General features: G+C 39.5%; 2 protein-coding genes across 2 annotated transcripts; both read left to right on the top strand.

The window, feature by feature from the left end:
- The first annotated feature begins 1,929 nt into the window (after positions 1-1,929).
- On the top strand, positions 1,930-3,061 carry LOC112258514 (interferon a3-like). Its single transcript, XM_024432933.2, has 5 exons — positions 1,930-2,079; positions 2,238-2,309; positions 2,471-2,620; positions 2,759-2,857; positions 2,972-3,061. Exons 1-5 carry the CDS (start codon positions 1,930-1,932, stop codon positions 3,059-3,061), a joined length of 561 nt encoding a protein of 186 aa, XP_024288701.2.
- A 10,222-nt stretch (positions 3,062-13,283) lies between these two features.
- Positions 13,284-14,734, top strand: LOC112259408 (interferon a3-like). The gene is made up of 5 exons (XM_042312779.1): positions 13,284-13,433; positions 13,598-13,669; positions 14,139-14,291; positions 14,432-14,530; positions 14,648-14,734. The coding sequence occupies exons 1-5, from the start codon at positions 13,284-13,286 to the stop codon at positions 14,732-14,734; spliced, it is 561 nt and encodes a 186-aa protein (XP_042168713.1).
- Positions 14,735-20,083: the final 5,349 nt, after the last annotated feature.

The following is a 20,083-nucleotide window of genomic DNA, read 5'->3' as shown; positions in this document are numbered from 1 at the left end:
TTCTTGGACTTGTTGCACATTTATTTTTATTTCTACTATTATTATTCAAGTAATCACATGGATATTGATTTTAATGTTGTTTGTTGTTTACTATTTCAGGTCAGAGACATGCTACTGCGTCAAAACATTCCAATTGGGGATATGGTTAAGAACTACTTCAAACAGCTGGACGACTTACTTTCACCTGAGGTAAAGCATCTTATAGGTTGCATTTTACTGAGAGGGGTGGAGTGGGCCTAGCCTATACCTATGGTGTATAATGTATTATTTTCACTTCAGCGTTTTTCATTTCAGCTTTTCAGCTTGTGCTCATGGGAGGTCGTGAGAAATGAAATGTGGAGCATCCCGAGGGATTTTTACAAGAAATTAAAAATGCCAAGAACACACGTGTGAGAGTAGCACTACTTTTAGTTCATTTCTGCAAAACATGTCATTTTGATGATTAAATTAAATGTACCACTGTAAGCTTCATATGTTTGTTATTTATCCGTGTTGCAAATGATTTCCATGTAGGCTATGATATTTAAATTAAGATACAAACACGCCTTACATTGGTTGAAATTGTGCTAGCAATTTTGTAAAAATTGGTGTGATGCAACCTTGAAATACAACGACTTTTTCGTTTAAATCTTGTACTAAATTAGATGTTATTCCTACTAACAATTGCATATCAACATCATCTTCAATGAAAAACAATAAACTCCTTTACAATACTCTGAATTCAAGCCATGCTTTCCCGCCCTTTCAGACATCATCATATTACTGTAAAACATTGTTGATTCAGATAGTTATGACTTCTAGCAAGTACATTTTTACTGGATATCATGCAACATAATTTTAACTCCACATTCTGAATGTTAGTTCAATGGAGTATAGCATTCGCTAACCGTGCTGTTACTCTTCAGTCTCTACAGTGGAAAGATAATAGATGCAGAGGTAACATCAACTCACATATCTGGATAAAAGTCCAATAAAAACACATGAATACGGAATACTTTGACAAATGATCTACGTGATAGACATATTTTACTCACAAGTGCGTGTAGGCCCAGATTCAAAAGCACCCGAAATGCAGTCTCCAATTTAAGCACTAATGTCAAGGTAAGCAGTATTGTCAAGGTCTATACTGCCTGTGCACTGCATAGTCTACCAGTGTCTTATTCTGAAAACCGGGTGCAGAAAGGAGCTCGTCTACGAAATTAAGTAAGACCACTAAAACCCGTTTCTAAAACGAAATATAGTAATGTTGAGTGTGTAGTTGATATAACCCATACAACGTTGATCTGTATCTTTAAAAGTAAGTTGAGGTCCAGAAACCACGTTTACCCTTTAAGCAAGTGGTTCCAACGTAGTTGGATACCATAGTTTCCGTGTGTAAATGAAAAGGTGATGCGTTTGCGAAGACGAGATTTAAACGCAATTGTTTCCGACGTGAAAGGACAACTAAATGTTTGAAAAGAAATGCATATTAATTTACGCTGTCGTCTGACTAAAATGGATTCACAAGTAAATGTTTTTAATCTAAAACATGTTCCTGGTTGGTAATCCAATATTTCAAAATAAAATAACCAATCAGTCAAGATTTGAACAAGTCTTCGAGGGATGCACCTGTCTTTTCCGTGCGTTGTCTCCAGGCCGAAAAATATACTGTCAGGTATGAACGCGCCTGTCTACCGGGACTTCCACCTTTCAATTTCGGAACACCTTTCAAAATCTTTGTATAAAATATCGACACAGAATGCAACATGACAGAACTCTGGATTTCGAGAAGAGGATCGATCAGGAAGAACACTTTATCTCTTTGTCCTTTGAGGAAAACTTGTTTTTTTCCGGAATTATACAAACTATAGGTGTCTTTCGGAAGTCTGCCTAATTTTGCACCTCGGTTGATAGCGAACAGACAGCGAACTACAGTAGACCTACGATAAAATGGGTTCAATAAGCTTTTGGATGTGCTTGATCCTGACGATTTGCACCTGGCATAAAACCTTCGGATGCACTTGGATGAAGACACTTCCTAAGTCTCGGAGCATGTTCCAAGTGTTCAGCAACAACACCATAACGGTGCTTCGGGAAATGGTAGGATACTGTAATGTTTATTTACTTGTTCCTGGTCATTGAGCAGTTGTCATCTATTCAACATTTAATGTGCTGCTGTGTTTCATTTGATTCAGTTACTCGTTTATGTATACAATAATAATATTGCAATCATTTGATTCTATTTTTTGGCATCTCAGGGTCATGTGGTCTCTCGAGAACCTCAGATCACTTTCCCTTACGAGGAATACAGACATGTCGATCATTTCAATGTAAGAGAAATGCATAGCCTACACTATTTAAAAAGGGTTTTGGTTCAACGTTTTTTCTCATAGTGTAGGCCATATAATTGGGTATTAACGAATATGCCAAAGTTGCTATACTTTTCTGACATTCATAAGGCATGTACTAATACAAATCACTCTTCTTCTAGGATGACGACAAGATTGTCTTCATTTCGCAAACTCTGAACGCTATAGAGAAATTGTACAGAAGTGGTTACTATGATTCTTTCTGGGACCAGAAAGTAGTTGACGAGTTTATGAGTGACCTGCATCGCCAGACCTCGGAGCTGGACCAATGTGTAAGTCTATGTGATTTGTGATTTTCTATTAACATTAATGCAAAAAGGCAAACATTATCCTATATTTTTAGATTGCCATATAATGTGATTTAAACGAATCATAACATAACATTAATGACTTATATTTTGTTCCAACAGGTAAAGGCTATAAGAGCTACACTACCAAAATCTGACAAAGGAGAGAACAAAAATATGAGCCTTCACTTCAAATTCCTGAAGAATTACTTGAAACGAAAGGTATGTCAATTTGTCTTACCAAGAGAGTGCATTCACCAAATAAGGATATATTCATATGTGATGACACAACGTGTGTCTATTCTAAAATAATACATGTGTGTTTCGTTCATGCAGGAATACAGCGCAAGCGGCTGGGAAGGCATAAGGAAAGTGGTGCTGGCACACATGCTAAGACTAGTCACAATAATATTGACTAACCAATGAGCCTCATGTGTGTGTTTAGAGATTGTTTATTTATACTTCTATTTTTTCAACTATTTATTTACACGGTTATTTTTATATATGTTTTATTTATTTATTATGTGAATTCACAACTCTACGATGTAAAACACATTTTATACTGAATAATGAATTATGTGCTAGGTATTTTTAGGCTATAGAAAATGTAACAATGTTTTCATGCATTGATTTTTGTATTTATGAAGACCATTGCATACTGTATTTATTATTGCAACAATATTGGAAACGTTCGTTATTGTAACGATTAAATACACTTGAAATAAATTAATGTGACCTTTAAGAGCTGAAATATATTTTTAATATAACATATTTACATATGGGCCTAATAAAAGGTCCTTAGATAGGCCTGATAATGTCACACAGTGTTGTTGTGTCTTAACTTGAAGACTGATGATATCACACAACCCGTGCATAACGGCTGGAAAACCCTTTAAATGCGTCCACAGTGGAGGCAAGATAAGAAGACATTTCAGCACCATGGCAAACAAACAGACAGGATCGGACATGATTACAGCAATCCTGAATGAATCGTGAATAATGATTAGTGAGAAAGTTAAAGACGCACAAATATCATACCCCCAAGACATGGCTAACAGTGGTTAGAGTGTTGGACTAGTAACCGGAAGTAAAACCCCTGAGCTGACAAGGTACAAATCTGTCGTTTGCCCGTGAACAGGCAGTTTTTTCATTGAAAATAAGAATGTGTTCTTAACTGACTTGCCTGGTTAAATAAAGGTAAAAAAAAATTTTTAAATACCCCCAAGACATGCTAACAGCATTACAGTAACTGCCGAGGTTTGCATTTTTTGGAGATGGGGTATGATATTTCAAATCATCAAACTTTATTTGTTACATGCACCGAATACAACAAGTTTGACCTTACCGTGAAATGCTTACTTACAAGTCCTTAACCAACAGTGCAGTTCAAGAAGAGTTAAGAAAATATTAACCAAATAAACAAGTAACAAATAATTCAAAGCAACACAATAAAATAACAATAACTAGGTTCTGGTTCTGAGTCAGTGTGCCGGGGGTACAGGTTAGTTGTAGTAATTTGTACATGTAGGTAGGGGTGAAGTGACTATGCATAGATATTAAACAGCGAGTAGCAGCAGTGTACAAAACAAATGGAGGAGTGGGTGTCAATGTATTGGCAATGTGATTAATTGTTCAGCAGTCTCATGGCTTGGGGGTAAAAGCTGTTAAGGAGCCTTTTGGTCCTAGACTTGGCGCTCTGGTACCGCTTTCCGTGCGGTAGCAGTGAAAACAGTCGATGACTTGAGTGACTGGAGTCTCGGACAATTTCATAGGCTTTCCTCTGATACTGTCTATTATTATATAGTTCTCGAAAAGCAGAAAGCTTTGCCCCAGTGATGTTCTGGGCCGTACCAACTACCTTCTGTAGCGTCTTACGGCTCGACAGTGCAGCTGTAGAAATGATTGAGGATCTGGGGACACATGCCAAATCCTTTCAGTCTCCTTAGGGAGAAAATGTTTTGTCGTGCCCTCTTCACGACTGTCTTTGTGTGTTTGAACCATGATAGTTTTCTGGTGATCTGGACACCAAGGAATTTGAAACTCTCGACCCGCTCCAATACAGCACCATAGATGTTAATGGGGGCCCGTGTCAGCGATTGGGTGCAGAGATGTAGCGGAGTCAGGCGCAGGACACAGGTTTGAGCAACACAACTGAGTTTACTCACAAAAATTCAAGCAATATTTCAAATAGGAAAATACATACAAACTAACACCTACAACAACCACTAAGACACCAACAATCATGGACAGAACAGAAATGTACGCCAGAGGGATAAATAAGGAACCTGATATGGGAATTGATTGGTTGGAGTCGGCCAATTACGCACGGCTGAAATGCGGTTATTTTCCATCTCCACCCCTGAGGTGGAAAAGGGGTACCCTAGGAAGGAGACGGACTGTTGGAAGAACAGACATTTCTCCGCCTTGACGTATAGGTCATGTTCCAACAGTCGACCAAGCACCCTGCGCACAAGGGACACATGCTTGGCGCGAGTAGTAGAGTATATTAGAATGTCATCTATATACACCACTACACCCTGTCCGTGCAGGTCCCTGAAAATCTCATCCACAAAGGATTGGAAGACTGATGGAGCATTCATTAACCCATACGGCATGACGAGGTACTCATAGTGCCCAGAAGTGGTACTAAATGCCGTCTTTCACTCATCCCCCTCCCCCCGGATACGCACCAGGTTGTAAGCGCTCCCGAGATCCAATTTTGTGAAGAAGCGCGCCCCGTGCAATGACTCTGTCATACTGGCGATGAGAGGTAGCGGGTAACTGTATTTTACCGTAATCTGATTTAAACCTCGATAGTCAATACACGGGCGTAAACCTCCATCCTTCTTCTTCACAAAAAATAAACTTGAGGAGGCAGGTGATGTGGAGGTCCGAATGTACCCCTGTCCCAGATATTCGATTTTTCTCAGGATTTCACCTGCAATATCAGTTCTGTTATACTCACAGACAATATTTTTACAGATTTGGAAACTTTAGAGTGTTTTCTATCCTGAGCTGTCAATTATATGCATATTCTAGCATCTGATCCTGAGAAATAGTCGGTTTCCTTTGGGAACGTTATTTTTCCAAAAATAAAAATAGTGCCCCCTAGTTTCAAGAGGTAAACAAGTTCAAAATACCAGGACCCTGGACTACAACAGCAGCCACAAACCCTACTAAGACAGTCCAGGGAAAAAACACCTGTTCAACAATTAACAAGAGAAAACACAACCTAAAACTAACTGACAATCAAATGAAAACAATCCCGCAAAAAACCCAAAGGAAATGGAGAGATTAAATATCCCCCTAGTTAACCAAAATGAAACCAGGTGAAACACAAACCAGACATAACCAAAAGAAAAGGAAAAAGGATCAGTGGCAGCTAGTAGACCGGCGACGACGACCGCCAAGCGCCGCCCAAACAGGGAGAGGAGCCACCTTCGGTGAAAGTCGTGACAAAATACCCTCAAATTAAAGCTGACAGTCTGCCCATTAACCTCATAGTCATGGATCATTTCAAATACAAAGTACAAGAGTACAGAGTCAAAACAACCAAACGTGTCACTGTCCCAATCCTTTTCGAGCTCATGGTGTTTGTTAAATTTCTCAAGCTCAGTCAATTTGGTGGGGAATAATTGATAGGTAGCAGTATGCATACCTTGTCTCTAACTTGACCAATGAGGAACACTAAACACCTCTTGGAAAGCCATTCTGGTGTGTCTTTTGCCTTAAAATGTGTGTAATTGTCCCACTGAAAAATGTAGGTCTTCAAAGGACTAAGGCATGTTTTCCTCTATTTTTTCCTCTTGGCTTTACTCCTTTCATATTTATTTTGATCCTGACAAAGTCCCCAGTCCCTGCTGGTGACAAGTCTACCCATAACATGATGCAGCCACTGTAAAACATGAAAATACAGACAGCAAGTGCATCGTGATGTTGTACCCACAGCGTTTAATAAAACATTCCCCAACCAAAAACCGTGGATTGATGGCAGCATTCACGCGAAACTGAAAGCGCAAACCACTGCTTTTAATCAGGGCAAGGTGACCGGAAACATGACCGAATACAAAAGGGTAGCTATTCCCTCCACAAGGCAATCAAACAAGCTAAGCGTCAGTATAGAGACAAAGTAGAGTCGCAATTCAACGGCTCAGACGAGAGGTATGTGGCAGAGTCTACAGTCAATCATGGATTACAAAATGAAAACCAGCCACATCGCGGACCAGGATGTCTTGCTCCCAGACAGACTAAACAACTTCTTTGCTCGCTTTGAGGACAATACAGTGCCACTGACACAGCCCGCTAGCAAAACCTGCGGACTCTACTTCACTGCAGCCGACGTGATTAAAATATTTAAACATGTTAATCCTCGCAAGGCTGCAGGCCCATACGACATCCCCAGCCGCGTCCTCAGAGCATGCTCAGACCAGCTGGCTGGTGTGTTTACGGACATATTCAATCAATCCTTATCCCAGTCTGCTGTTCCCAAATGCTTCAAGAGGGCCACCAATTTGCATGTTCCCAAAAAAGCTAAGGTAACTGAGATAAATGACTACCTCCCAGTAGCACTCACTTCCATCATCATGAAGTGCTTTGAAAGACTAGTCAAGGACCATATCACCTATACCCTACCTGACACCCTAGACTCACGCCAATTTGCTTACAGCCCCAATAGTTCCACAGAAGACGCAATCGCAACCACACTGCACACTGCTCTACCCCATCTGGACATGAGGAATACCTATGTGAGAATGCTGTTCATTGACAACAGCTCAGCATTTAACATCATAGTACCCTCCAAACTCATCATCAAGCTCGAGACCCTAGGTCTCGACCCCGTCCTGTGCAACTGGGTACTGGACTTCCTGACGGGCCGCCCCCAGGTGGTGAGGGTAGGTAACATCATCTCCACCCCGCTGATCCTCAACACTGAGACTCCATAAGGGTGAGTTCTGAGCCCTCTCCTGTACTCCCTGTTCATCCACAACTGGGTGGCCATGCACGCCTCCAACTCATTCATCAAGTTTGCAGACGACACTACAGTGTTAGGCTTGATTACCAACAACGACGAGACGGCCTACAGGAAAAAAGATCATCAAGGACAACAACCACCTGAGACACTGCCTGTTCACCCCGCTATAATCCAGAAGGCGAGGTAAGTACAGGTGCATCAAAGCAGGGACCGAGAGACTGAAAAACAGATTCTATCTCAAGGTCATCAGACTGTAAAACAGCCACCACAAACATTAAGTGGCTGCTGCCAACATACTGATTCAACTCCAGCCACTTTAATAATGTAAAAATTGATGTACAAAATGTATCACTAGCCACTTTAAACAATGCCACTTCATATAATGTTTACATACCCTACATTACTCATCTCATATGTATATACTGTACTCGATACCATCTACTGCATCTTGCCTATGCCGTTCTGTACCATCTCTCATCAATATATTTTTATGTACATATTCTTTCATTCCTTTATAGTGTGTGTATATGGTAGTTGTTGTGAAATTGTTAGGTTAGATTACTCGTTGGTTATTACTGCATTGTAGGAACTAGAAGCACAAGCATTTCGCTACACCCACATTAACATCTGCTAACCATGTGTATGTGACCAATAAAATTGAATTTGATTTGATTTGAGTTTCACTCTGTGATGTATTGTGTTGGATTTGCCACAGCATTTTTGATTTAGTTACAAAAGTTAATAAATTTACCATGTTGTCGTTGCCATGTTGCAACCCGATTGGATGTTTTAGAATGAGTTATTTTTGAATAGGTTTACTTCTTTTCACTTTGTCATTCAGGCCTGTAATGTGGAGTGAATAGAATGGTGTTTATCCCAAGCAGAGTTTTCTATCTGCTCAGCCAATACACACTGTAGCTATTTTAAAATAATCTTTAGCCTCATAGTGACATTCCTGAGTTTCCATTCACTCCCACCGCTCATTTAGGAAGGATGTTGAGATATTTGCAGTTTCTGGTTGCAATTATACACAATCCAGAGATGAATTACCATACTTGACCTTACTCAAAATATTCAGTTTGTTGGGATTATTTATTAACCTCACCTGATCTATGCCTGTCTAAAAAATCTTGCAGACATGCTTTAAAAAGCTCATTTGTGGATCTGAGGTTTAATCATTGTTTGATATTCACTCTCCACTATCCTTTGACATTACAGAGACAGGGAAGTTGCTCTCAAATCCTGAGAACCACTACTTTTGCAAACAGTTGGACCACATTCATGAAATAAATAATAACAAATAATTATCATTCAATTGTGTGAATAATATCCCTGGCTGTCATCCGGCGCTTTTGGCGGCCATTCGTGGTTCCTGAAGTCTCCACATTCGTCGACGCCTGCACTGTGTGTGCACAAAATAAGACTCCGCGGCATGCTCCGGATGGCCTTCTTCAACCACTCCCTGTTCCTCACCGCCCCTCGTCCCATATCTCTCTGGACATTGTTACTGGTCTTTCTCTATCAGATGGCATTACCACAATCCTGACAGTGGTGGATAGGTCTTCTTTCCACCCATTTTATTCCCCTTCCCAAGTTACCCTCAGCCAAGGAGATGGCTCAAGTCATGGTGCAGCACTTCTTCCATATCCATGGACTTCCGGTCGATATGGTCTCCGATCGTGGTCCTCAGTTCTGGAAGGCATTCTGCACCCTCATTTGGTCTCCGGACAGCCTGTCCTCTGGTTTTCACCCCTAATCTAACGGTCAGTCAGAGCGAGCCAGTGAGAACTTGGAGACGGCTCTTCATTGCCTCGTCTCCGCCATCCCCACCACCTGGAGCCAGCAACTTGTGTGGGTGGATTACGCCCGTAACACCCTTCCCTAATCGCCCTTCAAGTGTTACTTGGGATTTCAGCCCCCGCTTTTTCCTGAGCAAGAGGAAGAAGTTAGCATACCCTCTGCCCCAATGTCCGTCTGCCGCTGTTGGCATACCTGGAAGAGAGCCCGGAGTACCTGGAAGACCACATCTAGGTATCGGCGACAGGCGGATCACCTACGGACCGCTGATCCCCGCTATCGGCTCGTGCAGAAGATATATTTTTCCACTCAGGACCAGCCCCTCCCGGTGGAGTCTCGTGAACTTTACCCTTGTTTCATTGGCCATTTCCACAACTCTAAAATCCTTAGCCCCTCTGCTGTCCGTCTCCTGTTTCCCCGCACCCTCCGTATACATTCCACTTTTCATGTGTCTAGGACTAAACCTCTGTCTCACAGCCCATTGTCTCCTGTTTCCAGGATTACGTCTCTTTGCCTGCGTTGACCTACCAATTGTCTAACATCCTGTATCTGCCTGAATTTGATTTGGATTACGAATCTTTGCCTGCCTTGGCTTACCTTTTGCCTGCCTCTTGTAATATAATAAACTCTGAGACTTGTATTATCCGCCTCCTGTGTCTGCATCTTGGTCTTAGTCTGAGCCGTTAGCAGTGTTGTAAATGTTAGAGTTATGTTTAAAATCCAATTTTAAGAATATAAATTGTAGAAATGGGTTATGACTTTGTGGTGTTTGTGTGTGGTCAGGGGGAGACCCAGCTGTATCCTAGAGGAGCATGGATAATGGTCTAAGTTCCAACGTTTTCATTATAGGTGATGCTTAAATAGCCAATATGAAGATCATGCGAGGCTATAAAATATTCAGTGTTAGTCTTTGATTGAATTGGTTACACTGTGTGTTATTCTTTTTATTACCGGTGGGAGAAAAGCTATGCACACTGAGCCTTGCGTTTAAACTTGTAACGTTCTGGGTGTCGTGAGTGGGAAGTCAGGCGCAGGAAACAGAGAGTTCAATATAGTGCTCTTTTAATGCACACACGGTGAACAACGGCCACTCCACGAAACACTGGGGGCTCAAAACAAATGCCCCAGACCCTGGGGACGAAAACTGTCCCGCAAACTCCACGAACATAACCCAACACCTTCGTCTACACCAAACACAAAGGTTACAATAACTAATCCCGTACAAAGAAACGGGCGGGCCGGCTGACTAATAAAGGCCAACTAACTACAACAAACTCAAAACAGGTGTAACCAATAAACACATAAGGAGGGGAGGAAAGAATTAGCGGCAGCTAGTAGGCCGGCGACGACGAGCGCCGAGCGCCACCGGAAAGGGAAGGGGAGCCACCTTCGGTCGGAGTCGTGACACAACTGGCAGGTCAGCTCTATCAACAAAACCTGACACAATGGAACACTATCACATTAGGGGAGCTGCAGGTCCTTCTTGCTCGACAAAGTATGACCTATTCGGAATGTGGAGGTTTTTGGTGATGTTGTTGTATTTGTTCATTGCATTACACAGTAGGCTATTACCTTATTAATCATAGTATCCGTGTAATTCATTGTATTAATATTATTCACAAGGAAATTCATATTAAAGTTGTTTGTTAGGTTTACTATTTTTTCCGGGTTAGAAACATGAGTGTGCATCTTATCCCTCGCATTGGAGACAAGGTGAAGAACTACTTCAAACAGCTGGATGACTTTCTTTCACATGAGGTAAAACATCTCTTATGTTTACTTTTTTGTTTTTTTTGGGGTCCCTATAACTATGATGTAAGCCTATGTGTGCCATGTTTAATTTTAAAATAAAATAAAATATATTCGTTTCCTGCTTTTTCTTTCAGAAATCAGTTCGTGCCCACGGGAGGTCTTGAGAGTTGAAATAGAGGGCATCCTGAGACATTTTCAGAAGAATTTAACAAAAATGCCAAGAATATACGTGTCATGGTAGCATGTTGTAGTTACATTTTGCATAAAAGTTTATTAAAACATGTGTTATAAGGTAATATTGTTCTTTATAAGTAATAAGTTCTAGATAGAACCAAAAAGGGTTTTATTGATTGTTTCATATATGGCACCCCTGAAGGTTCTACATAGAACCCTTTTCTAGAGTGTGTATAATATTTGAATAAACACACGCACACACAGCTTATATTTGTTAGAAATGTGCTAGCAAATTTGTAAAGATGTGTGACCTGAATCAACCGATTAATGAAGACCAATTTCTCAATGAAATGTGACCATATTACCATACCAACATCATCTTCAATGAAAAACAACAAACGCCTTTAGAATACACTTTTAGACAAGACATCATATGACTGTGGCATTTTATCACTGTACAAAATGGTTTATTCATATAGTTATTAATAATATAAAGTATATACTGGATATTATGCAACATAATCATTATTATATTTTGAATGTTAGTTCATTGGAGAATACCAATCGCTCTTAAAACAAAGCCTATACTCTTCAGTCGCTGGGGAGGAAAGGTAATAGATGCAGAGGTCCTGTCACGCCTTGGTCTAAGTATTTTGTGTTTTTCTTCATGTATTGGGTCAGGCCAGGGTGTGGCATGGGGTTTTTGTATTATGGTGTGTTTTGTCTTGGGGTTTTGGTGTGTATGTATTGGGATTGTAGCTAGTGGGGTTATCTAGCAAGGTCTATGGCTGTCTGGAGTGGTTCTCAATTGTTTATCATTGTCGCTATTCTTTGGTTTGGTGTGGGTGATTGTCCTTAGTGTCTTTGTTCCTGTCGCTGTGTTAGTTGACACAAGGGCTGTTTCGGTTTTCGTTAATTGTTTTGTAGTGTTTTGTGTGTATTCGTGTTACAGGAGCAATCTACGCTGCATTTTGGTCCGACTCTCCTTCACCACAAGAGAACCGTTACAGGTTACTGGAGCAATAAATAAAATATGTATTTACAAGTCCATTAAAGACAAGACTATTGAATACTTTGAAAGATTATCTACCTGAAAGACCTATTGTACGCACACATTCCTATTGGCCCAGATTCAAAAGCCCCCGCAATATAGGCACAAGTTTAAGCAGTATTCCCAAGGTCAGTACTGCCTGTGCACTTCATAGGCTACCAGTGTCTTTTTCTGAAAACCGGGAGCATATAGAAGGGGGTCTATCAAAATTTTCAGACCACCCAAACCTATTTCTAAAACGAAATAAAGTCACATTGTGTGTCTAATTCAAACAACCCACACAAGGTTGATCTGTATCTTTACATAGACAGTTGGGGTCCACAAACCACAATTACCCTTTAAGCAGGTGGTTACAACGTAGTTGACACCAACGTTTCTGTGTGCAACTGAAAAGGTGTTGCGTTTTCAAACATGAAATACTTTGGTTTTCGAAGTGAAAGGCCAAACTAAATTTGTTCTTTATGGTGATATTTATTTAGGCCATAGTCCGATGGATTCACATGTTTATTTTTTTCATCAAAAACATCCTGGTTGAAAGGCCAAAATGTCATGATAAAATAGCAAATAGCTCAAGATGTAACAATTATTCGAGAGGTGCACCTGTCCTTTCGGTGCATTTTCTCCACACGTACAACAACACTCAGGTATGAAAGTGTAGGGGAACTTCCACCTTTCACTTTTGGAACACCTTGCAGACTCGTTGTATAAAGGATCGACACAGGTTGGAGAATGGCAGAACTTGGGTGGAAGAACTGGTATTGTTCAGTCAGGAAGAACACTTTATCTCTTTATCCGTTTCGGAAAACTTACTTTTGTCGGAATTATACGAAGTAGTCTATCTTTCGGAAGTGCACCAACGTTGATTGCGGACAGACCGAGAACTACAGTAGACCGACGCTAAAATGGGTTCAATCAGCTTTTGGATGTGCTTGGTCATGACGATTTGCACCTGGAATAAAACACTCGGATGCACATGGATGAAGACACTGCCTCGGTCTCCGAGCATGTTCCAAGTGTTCAGCAACAACACCATAACGATGCTTCAGAAAATGGTAGGATATAGGGTCAAGTTTATTCACTCGTTCCTGTTCATTGAACTCTTGTCATCTTTTCAACATTTCATGAGCTGCTATGTTTCATTTAAATGACCTGACTCCTGTGTTAATTTTACAATAATAATAATGCAATATTTTGTTTATATTTTTTGGCATCTCAGGGTCATGAAGTCTCTCGAGGACCTCAGATCACTTTCCCTGACAAACAATACAGACAAGTCAATAATTTCAAGGTAAGAAATATGCATAAAAAATGTTTTGTTCTATCCATAACCTTTTTTTCTAAGAGTGGGTTAAACACTGAATTCGGGAAGTATTCAGACCCCTTCACCTTTTCCACATTTTGTTATGTTACAGACCACTTCTAAAATGGATTACAAATTAATAAATAAACATCATCAATGTACACACAATATCCCATAATGAAGTAGCAAAAACAGGTTTTGATTTTCATAAATTAGTGGAAATGTTGAAAAACATGTTTTGGCTTTGTCATTATGGGTTATTGTGTGTAGATTGATGAATGAAATCATATTTATTAAATTTTAACGTAACAAAATGTACAGATAGTGAAGTGTTCTCAACCCTTTCCGAATGCACTGTATATAATTAGGTTATAACGAATTTACAGTTTGCTAGAATTTTTCGATATTTGCCATCAATTCATAAGGCATATACTAATACAAATCACTCTTCTTCTAGGCTGACGAACAGATTGCCTTCATTTCGCAAACTCTGAACGCTATAAAGAAATTGTTCAGCAGTGGTAAATATGAGTCCACCGCCTGGGACCAGAAAGGAGTTGACAAGTTTATGAATGACCTCTATCGCCAGACCTCGGAGCTGGACCAATGCGTATGTCATTTGTGATTTTCGCCTCTTAACATTAATGCAAAAAGGAAAACATTATACTATCCTTCTTGATTATAATATAAGTAGTTACATGTTATTCAAAACATAACATTAAATTAGTGATTTGTATTCTGTTCTAACAGGTAAAGGCTATGAAAACTAGACTATCAAAATCTGTCAACAGAGTGAACAAAAAGATGAGCCTTCACTTCAAGTTCCTGAAGCATTACTTGAAACGCGAGGTAGGTTGATCCATTTGTCTTACAAAGAGAGTACATTCACCAAATCTGGATGTATTTATGTGATGATACAATATGTGTCTATTCTAAAATATTGACAAGTGTATTTCGTTTATGCAGGATTACAGCGCAAGCGGCTGGGAAGACATAAGGACAGTGGTGCTGGCACACCTACAAAGACTAGACACAACATTAAGTAGCAAATGAGCGTTATGTGTGTGTTGTGTAGATATTTGTTATTTATATATCTATTTATCTATTCATGTATCTAACTATTTTTTTTACATGTTTACTTATTTGTTTTTTAACGTATTTATTTATTGTGTAGTCATGTATTCACAACTCCGAGGAGTAAAATCATTTTTTAAATTCTGAATAGTTATGTGATTGACTTAGGCTATACATAGCCTAATGTATCAATGTTTCCGTGTATTTTTTTTGTATTCATGAAGGCCATTGCAGACTCTATTTATTATTGCAACCTGATAGGAAATGTTTGTTATTGTAATAATGAAATATATTTTAATTAAATAAATGTGTCCTCTACAGCTGTAATCTTTTTTAATCAAATAAATTGTAATTTATCGCATACACACATTTAGCAGACGTTTTAACGGGTATAGCTTTATGCTTGTTTTTCTAGCTCTACCACTGCAGTAATATCTGACAAAACAAAACAATACACACACATCTAAAAGAAAATGAATGGACATAAGAAACATAGAAATATGTCGGAGTCCGGAGTATATATACACAGTACCAGTCAAAAGTTTGGACACACCTCAGGGTTTTCTTTATCTTTACTATTTTCTACATTGTAGAATAATAGTGAAGACATCAACACTATGAAATAACACATATGGAATCATGTAGTAACCAAAAAAGTGTTAAACAAATCCAAATATATGTTATATTTGAGATTATTCAAAGTATCCACCCAGCTTTGATGTCTGCTTTGCACACTCTTGGCATTCTCTGAGTCCCCTGGAATGCATTTCAATTAACAGGTGTGCCTTGTTAAACGTTAATTTGTGTAATTTCTTTCCTTCTTAATGCGTTTTAGCCAATCAGTTGTGTTGTGACAAGTTAGGGGTGGTATAGAGAAGATAGCACTATTTGCTAAAATACCAAGGCCATATTTCTGTCAGGAACAACTTAAATGAGCAAAGAGAAATGACAGTCCATCATTACTTTAAGACATGAATGTCAGTCATTGCGGGAAATTTCAAGAACTTTGAATGTTTCTTCAAGTGCAGTTGCAAAAACCATCAAGAGCTATGATGAAACTGGCTCTCATAAGGACAGCCACATGAAAGGAAGACACAGAGTTACATCTGTTGCAGAGGGGAAGTTCATTAGAGTTACCAGCTTCAGAAATTGCAGCCCAAATAAATGCTTCACAGAGTTCAAGTAAAAGACACATCTCAACATCAAGTGTTCAGGGGAGACTGCCTGAATCAGTCCTTCGTGTGTGTATGTGTGTGTGTGTGTGTGTGTGTGTGTGTGTGTGTGTGTGTGTGTGTGTGTGTGTGTGTGTGTGTTGGATGCATTTACATTACGGACAGTATGTGGATATAATTATTATTTTCTATAAACGTGCAAACTTTTCTGATTACCTTGCTTTGTCATTATCGGGTATTGTGTCAAGATTGAAGAAGATTCTTTAAAAAAAAAGTTTTAATAAGGATGTAACGTAACAAAATGTGGAAAAAGTCAATGGGTCGGAACACTTTCCAAATGCATTGTACCTTAGTTGAATGCACTGTACCTTAGTTGAATGCACTGTACCTTAGTTGAATGCACTGTACCTTAGTTGAATGCACCGTACCTTAGTTGAATGCACTGTACCTTAGTTGAATGCACTGTACCTTAGTTGAATGCACGGTACCTTAGTTGAATGCACTGTACCTTAGTTGAATGCACTGTACCTTAGTTGAATGCACGGTACCTTAGTTGAATGCACTGTACCTTAGTTGAATGCACTGTACCTTAGCTGAATGCACTGTACCTTAGTTGAATGCACTGTACCTTAGTTGAATGCACTGCACCTTAGTTGAATGCACTGTACCTTAGTTGAATGCACTGCACTGTACCTTAGCTGAATGCACTGTACCTTAGTTGAATGCACTGTACCTTAGTTGAATGCACGGTAAGTCGCTGTGAATAAAAGTGTCTGCTGAATGACCAACATGTAATGACCAGACCAAATCGGAACCAATCATAGACATTTAGGCTGTTTCACAACTTTGAACAGCACAGTATGGTATGGAACAGTTCAATACAATAGAGCAGAGTAGAGTACAATAAAGTATAGGATAGTACAGTACAGTAGATATTAATTCAATACAGTAGAGTATAGTGTAATTCAGTAGAGTACCTTACAGTTTAGTAAATTAGTGTAAAGTAGGCTACACTCTACTGTGCTGTACACTACTGTACGTTACTTTCCTTTACTTTACTGTACTAAACACTGTACTGTAGTGAACTGTAGTCTACTGTACTAATTTGTATTGTACTGTACTGTACTCTCCACTGTAATGAACTGTACTCTACTGTATGTTAATTTCCTTTATTTTACTGTATTGTATTGTACTGTACACTCCACTGTAATGAACTGTACCCTGCTGTTCTCCACTGTACTGAATTATACTTTTCTTTACTTTACTGTACTGTACACTGTACTGTAATGAACTGTGCTCTACTGTACTCTTCTGTACTGTACTGTACTGTACTGTACACTCCACTTTAATGAACTGTACTGTACTGTACACTCCACTGTAATGAACTGTACTGTACTGTACACTCCACTGTAATGAACTGTACTGTACTGTACACTTACTGTAATGAACTGTGCTCTACTGTACTGTACTGTACTGTACTGTACACTCCACTTTAATGAACTGTACTGTACTGTACTGTACTGTACTGTACTGTACACTCCACTGTAATGAACTGTACTCTACTGTTCTGTACTGTACTGTACTGTACTGTATTGTATTACTGTACACTTGTAATGAACTTACTTGCTGTTCTCCACTGTACTGAATTATACTTTTCTTTACTTTACTGTACTGTACACTGTACTGTAATGAACTGTGCTCTACTGTACTCTTCTGTACTGTACTGTACTGTACTGTACTGTACTGTACTGTACTGTACTGTACTGTACTGTACACTCCACTTTAATGAACTGTGCTCTACTGTACTCTTCTGTACTGTACTGTACTGTACTGTACTGTACTGTACTGTACTGTACTGTACACTCCACTGTAATGAACTGTACTCTGCTGTTCTCCACTGTACTGAATTATACTTTTCTTTACTTTACTGTACTGTACACTGTACTGTAATGAACTGTGCTCTACTGTACTCTTCTGTACTGTACTGTACTGTACACTCCACTGTAATGAACTGTACTGTACTGTACACTCCACTGTAATGATTTGTACTCTGCTGTTCTCTACTGTACTGTGCTGTCCAAATTTATCAATGGACAATGAAATTAACAATCAAAGCAAAAATCTGACCAAATAAAGAAGGCCTGTCCAGACAACACCGTGCTTAGTGGGTAGGCACGATGCATCCTGTACACATTGGGAAGATGCAGTTTAGACATTGTTTGCTCATTGACCTCTTACACATTCTAAATTCTATAGTTCTTCATCGTTGATATGTCGGTTAGACATTACATTTTATAATGATGTCTTGGCAAAGTCCCAATATCAAACGCTCTCCAAACTACATATTCCCAATTCGATACATCGGCCAAAGGTGTCTATGATTACTGGGGAGAAGACTCAGGTGAAACTGATGACATCGCACAACTTGTGTAAAACAGCTGGGAAAACCCCAAAATGCGTCCAACACAGGCGTGTCATGTGACGTAAGAAGACGTTTCAGCACCATTGACAGGTATCACTACTAGCTCTAAAACCAACTAAGACTTCAGCCACTTCAACACTTTGAACATCGTCACACGGCAACGATTCTATCAGTGGTTCTGTGTTGTGGCCGCAGCCCTGTTGCTACTGTTATTGTCCTGCTTACTAGTGTTCCAATTACCCAAACCCCTAAACTTACATTTGTAAAACTATATGTGATGGGAAATATAGCTCTCTGACTATTTGGTATCACGTTTCAAGTGTCACGATTATGATTCCTCATGGCTGGTCCTATTAAGGCTATATAGAATAACACCAAGGCCCGTATTTATAAAGCATCTCAGAGAGTTGGAGTGAATAAATGCAGCAGAATAATTAGGCTACATCTTTAATTTTAGCCTATAACATGACATTTCAATATGATTCCACCCATGACATTTTATCAAGACCCTGATGGAACAGGTGTGTTCGAACTGGGTTGGAACAAAAGCCTGCACCTTCTCCTGCTGGTCTCCAGGACCGTGCAGACAGTTTTGGTGACCACTTCCCTACAGTATATGATCTTTACAGTTGAACAGGCTTTGAATATTATGAATTAATCCCAATATTATATAGAAAAATGTAGAAATTAACCAATGCCAAGTTTTGACCTTGCAAAGACAAAAACGTGCACAGCACTATGACACACACACACACACACACACACACACACACACACACACACACACACACACACACACACAGAAAATAGAAAGTTCCAACAAATCATGTTGTCGCTGCTTGTCAACATTGCATCCACAGCAGACAACAGCAAGGTGAAAGTTGGTTACGTCATTGTGAAAATGAAAGTTGGGTGATGTGGGTATTGACGCTGACGTTTCCCATTCACTTTTCAGTTGTAGCGCAACAGCAGAGGACTACGGAACAATATTTCGGACTAACTTTGATCGAAAACCACTAAATGAATGTCTCATATGGCTACATTTCTTAAGAAGTGTGGGTTTTATTTCGCCTTCGATGATATTGTCGGACTTTTTTCGGTTCAAGCGAAGTTATTAGCAGTTGAAAGCAAAGCTCGCGAATAGCCTATAATCGCTAGTAATAGTCTAGACGATATCTAAAATGAATAATCATATCTCGTGGTTCAATTATAATTTAAAGCTGATTTCAACGAGAATGTGTATAGATTTACTTTTTTTTTTAGTCCGGGAGACGGAGCAGGCATGGAATTCCAATTGCTGTATGCGCTAGTCTGGAAAATGGAAGTCACCGCCTCCGGTAGGTTGATCGGTGGGAAATTCTCCATACAGTTTTCCCTTTCCCAATTCCAGATAAAACTACTTAACACAATTAATATGTTCAAACTCATACGGAAAACTAATAGCGAAACAAATTGCTGTTTACAATGCATACAATGCAGAGTTGGACTTGTATTTTTCTTATTATTTGCAGTATGCAGAGCGTGTCATTGCTGTGACTGGATTCGACACCACTACGGTCACTTGAGCGCAGAATACCTTTCCCTGCTGGACCAGATGGTGAGTTATCAGCACACTGTAAAAGGAGACTGAATGCATAGATTAAGGACAGCAAAACAACCAACCCAGAAAAATAGTCATATGTTTCATGTTTAGCATCTGTGTTAGAAAACTGTTAGCCTATATTTGAATATACA

Source organism: Oncorhynchus tshawytscha, unplaced genomic scaffold (genome assembly GCF_018296145.1).
Source record: "Oncorhynchus tshawytscha isolate Ot180627B unplaced genomic scaffold, Otsh_v2.0 Un_contig_7612_pilon_pilon, whole genome shotgun sequence".
Taxonomy (NCBI): Eukaryota; Metazoa; Chordata; class Actinopteri; order Salmoniformes; family Salmonidae; genus Oncorhynchus; species Oncorhynchus tshawytscha.
This window is presented reverse-complemented; position numbering and strand designations above follow the sequence as displayed.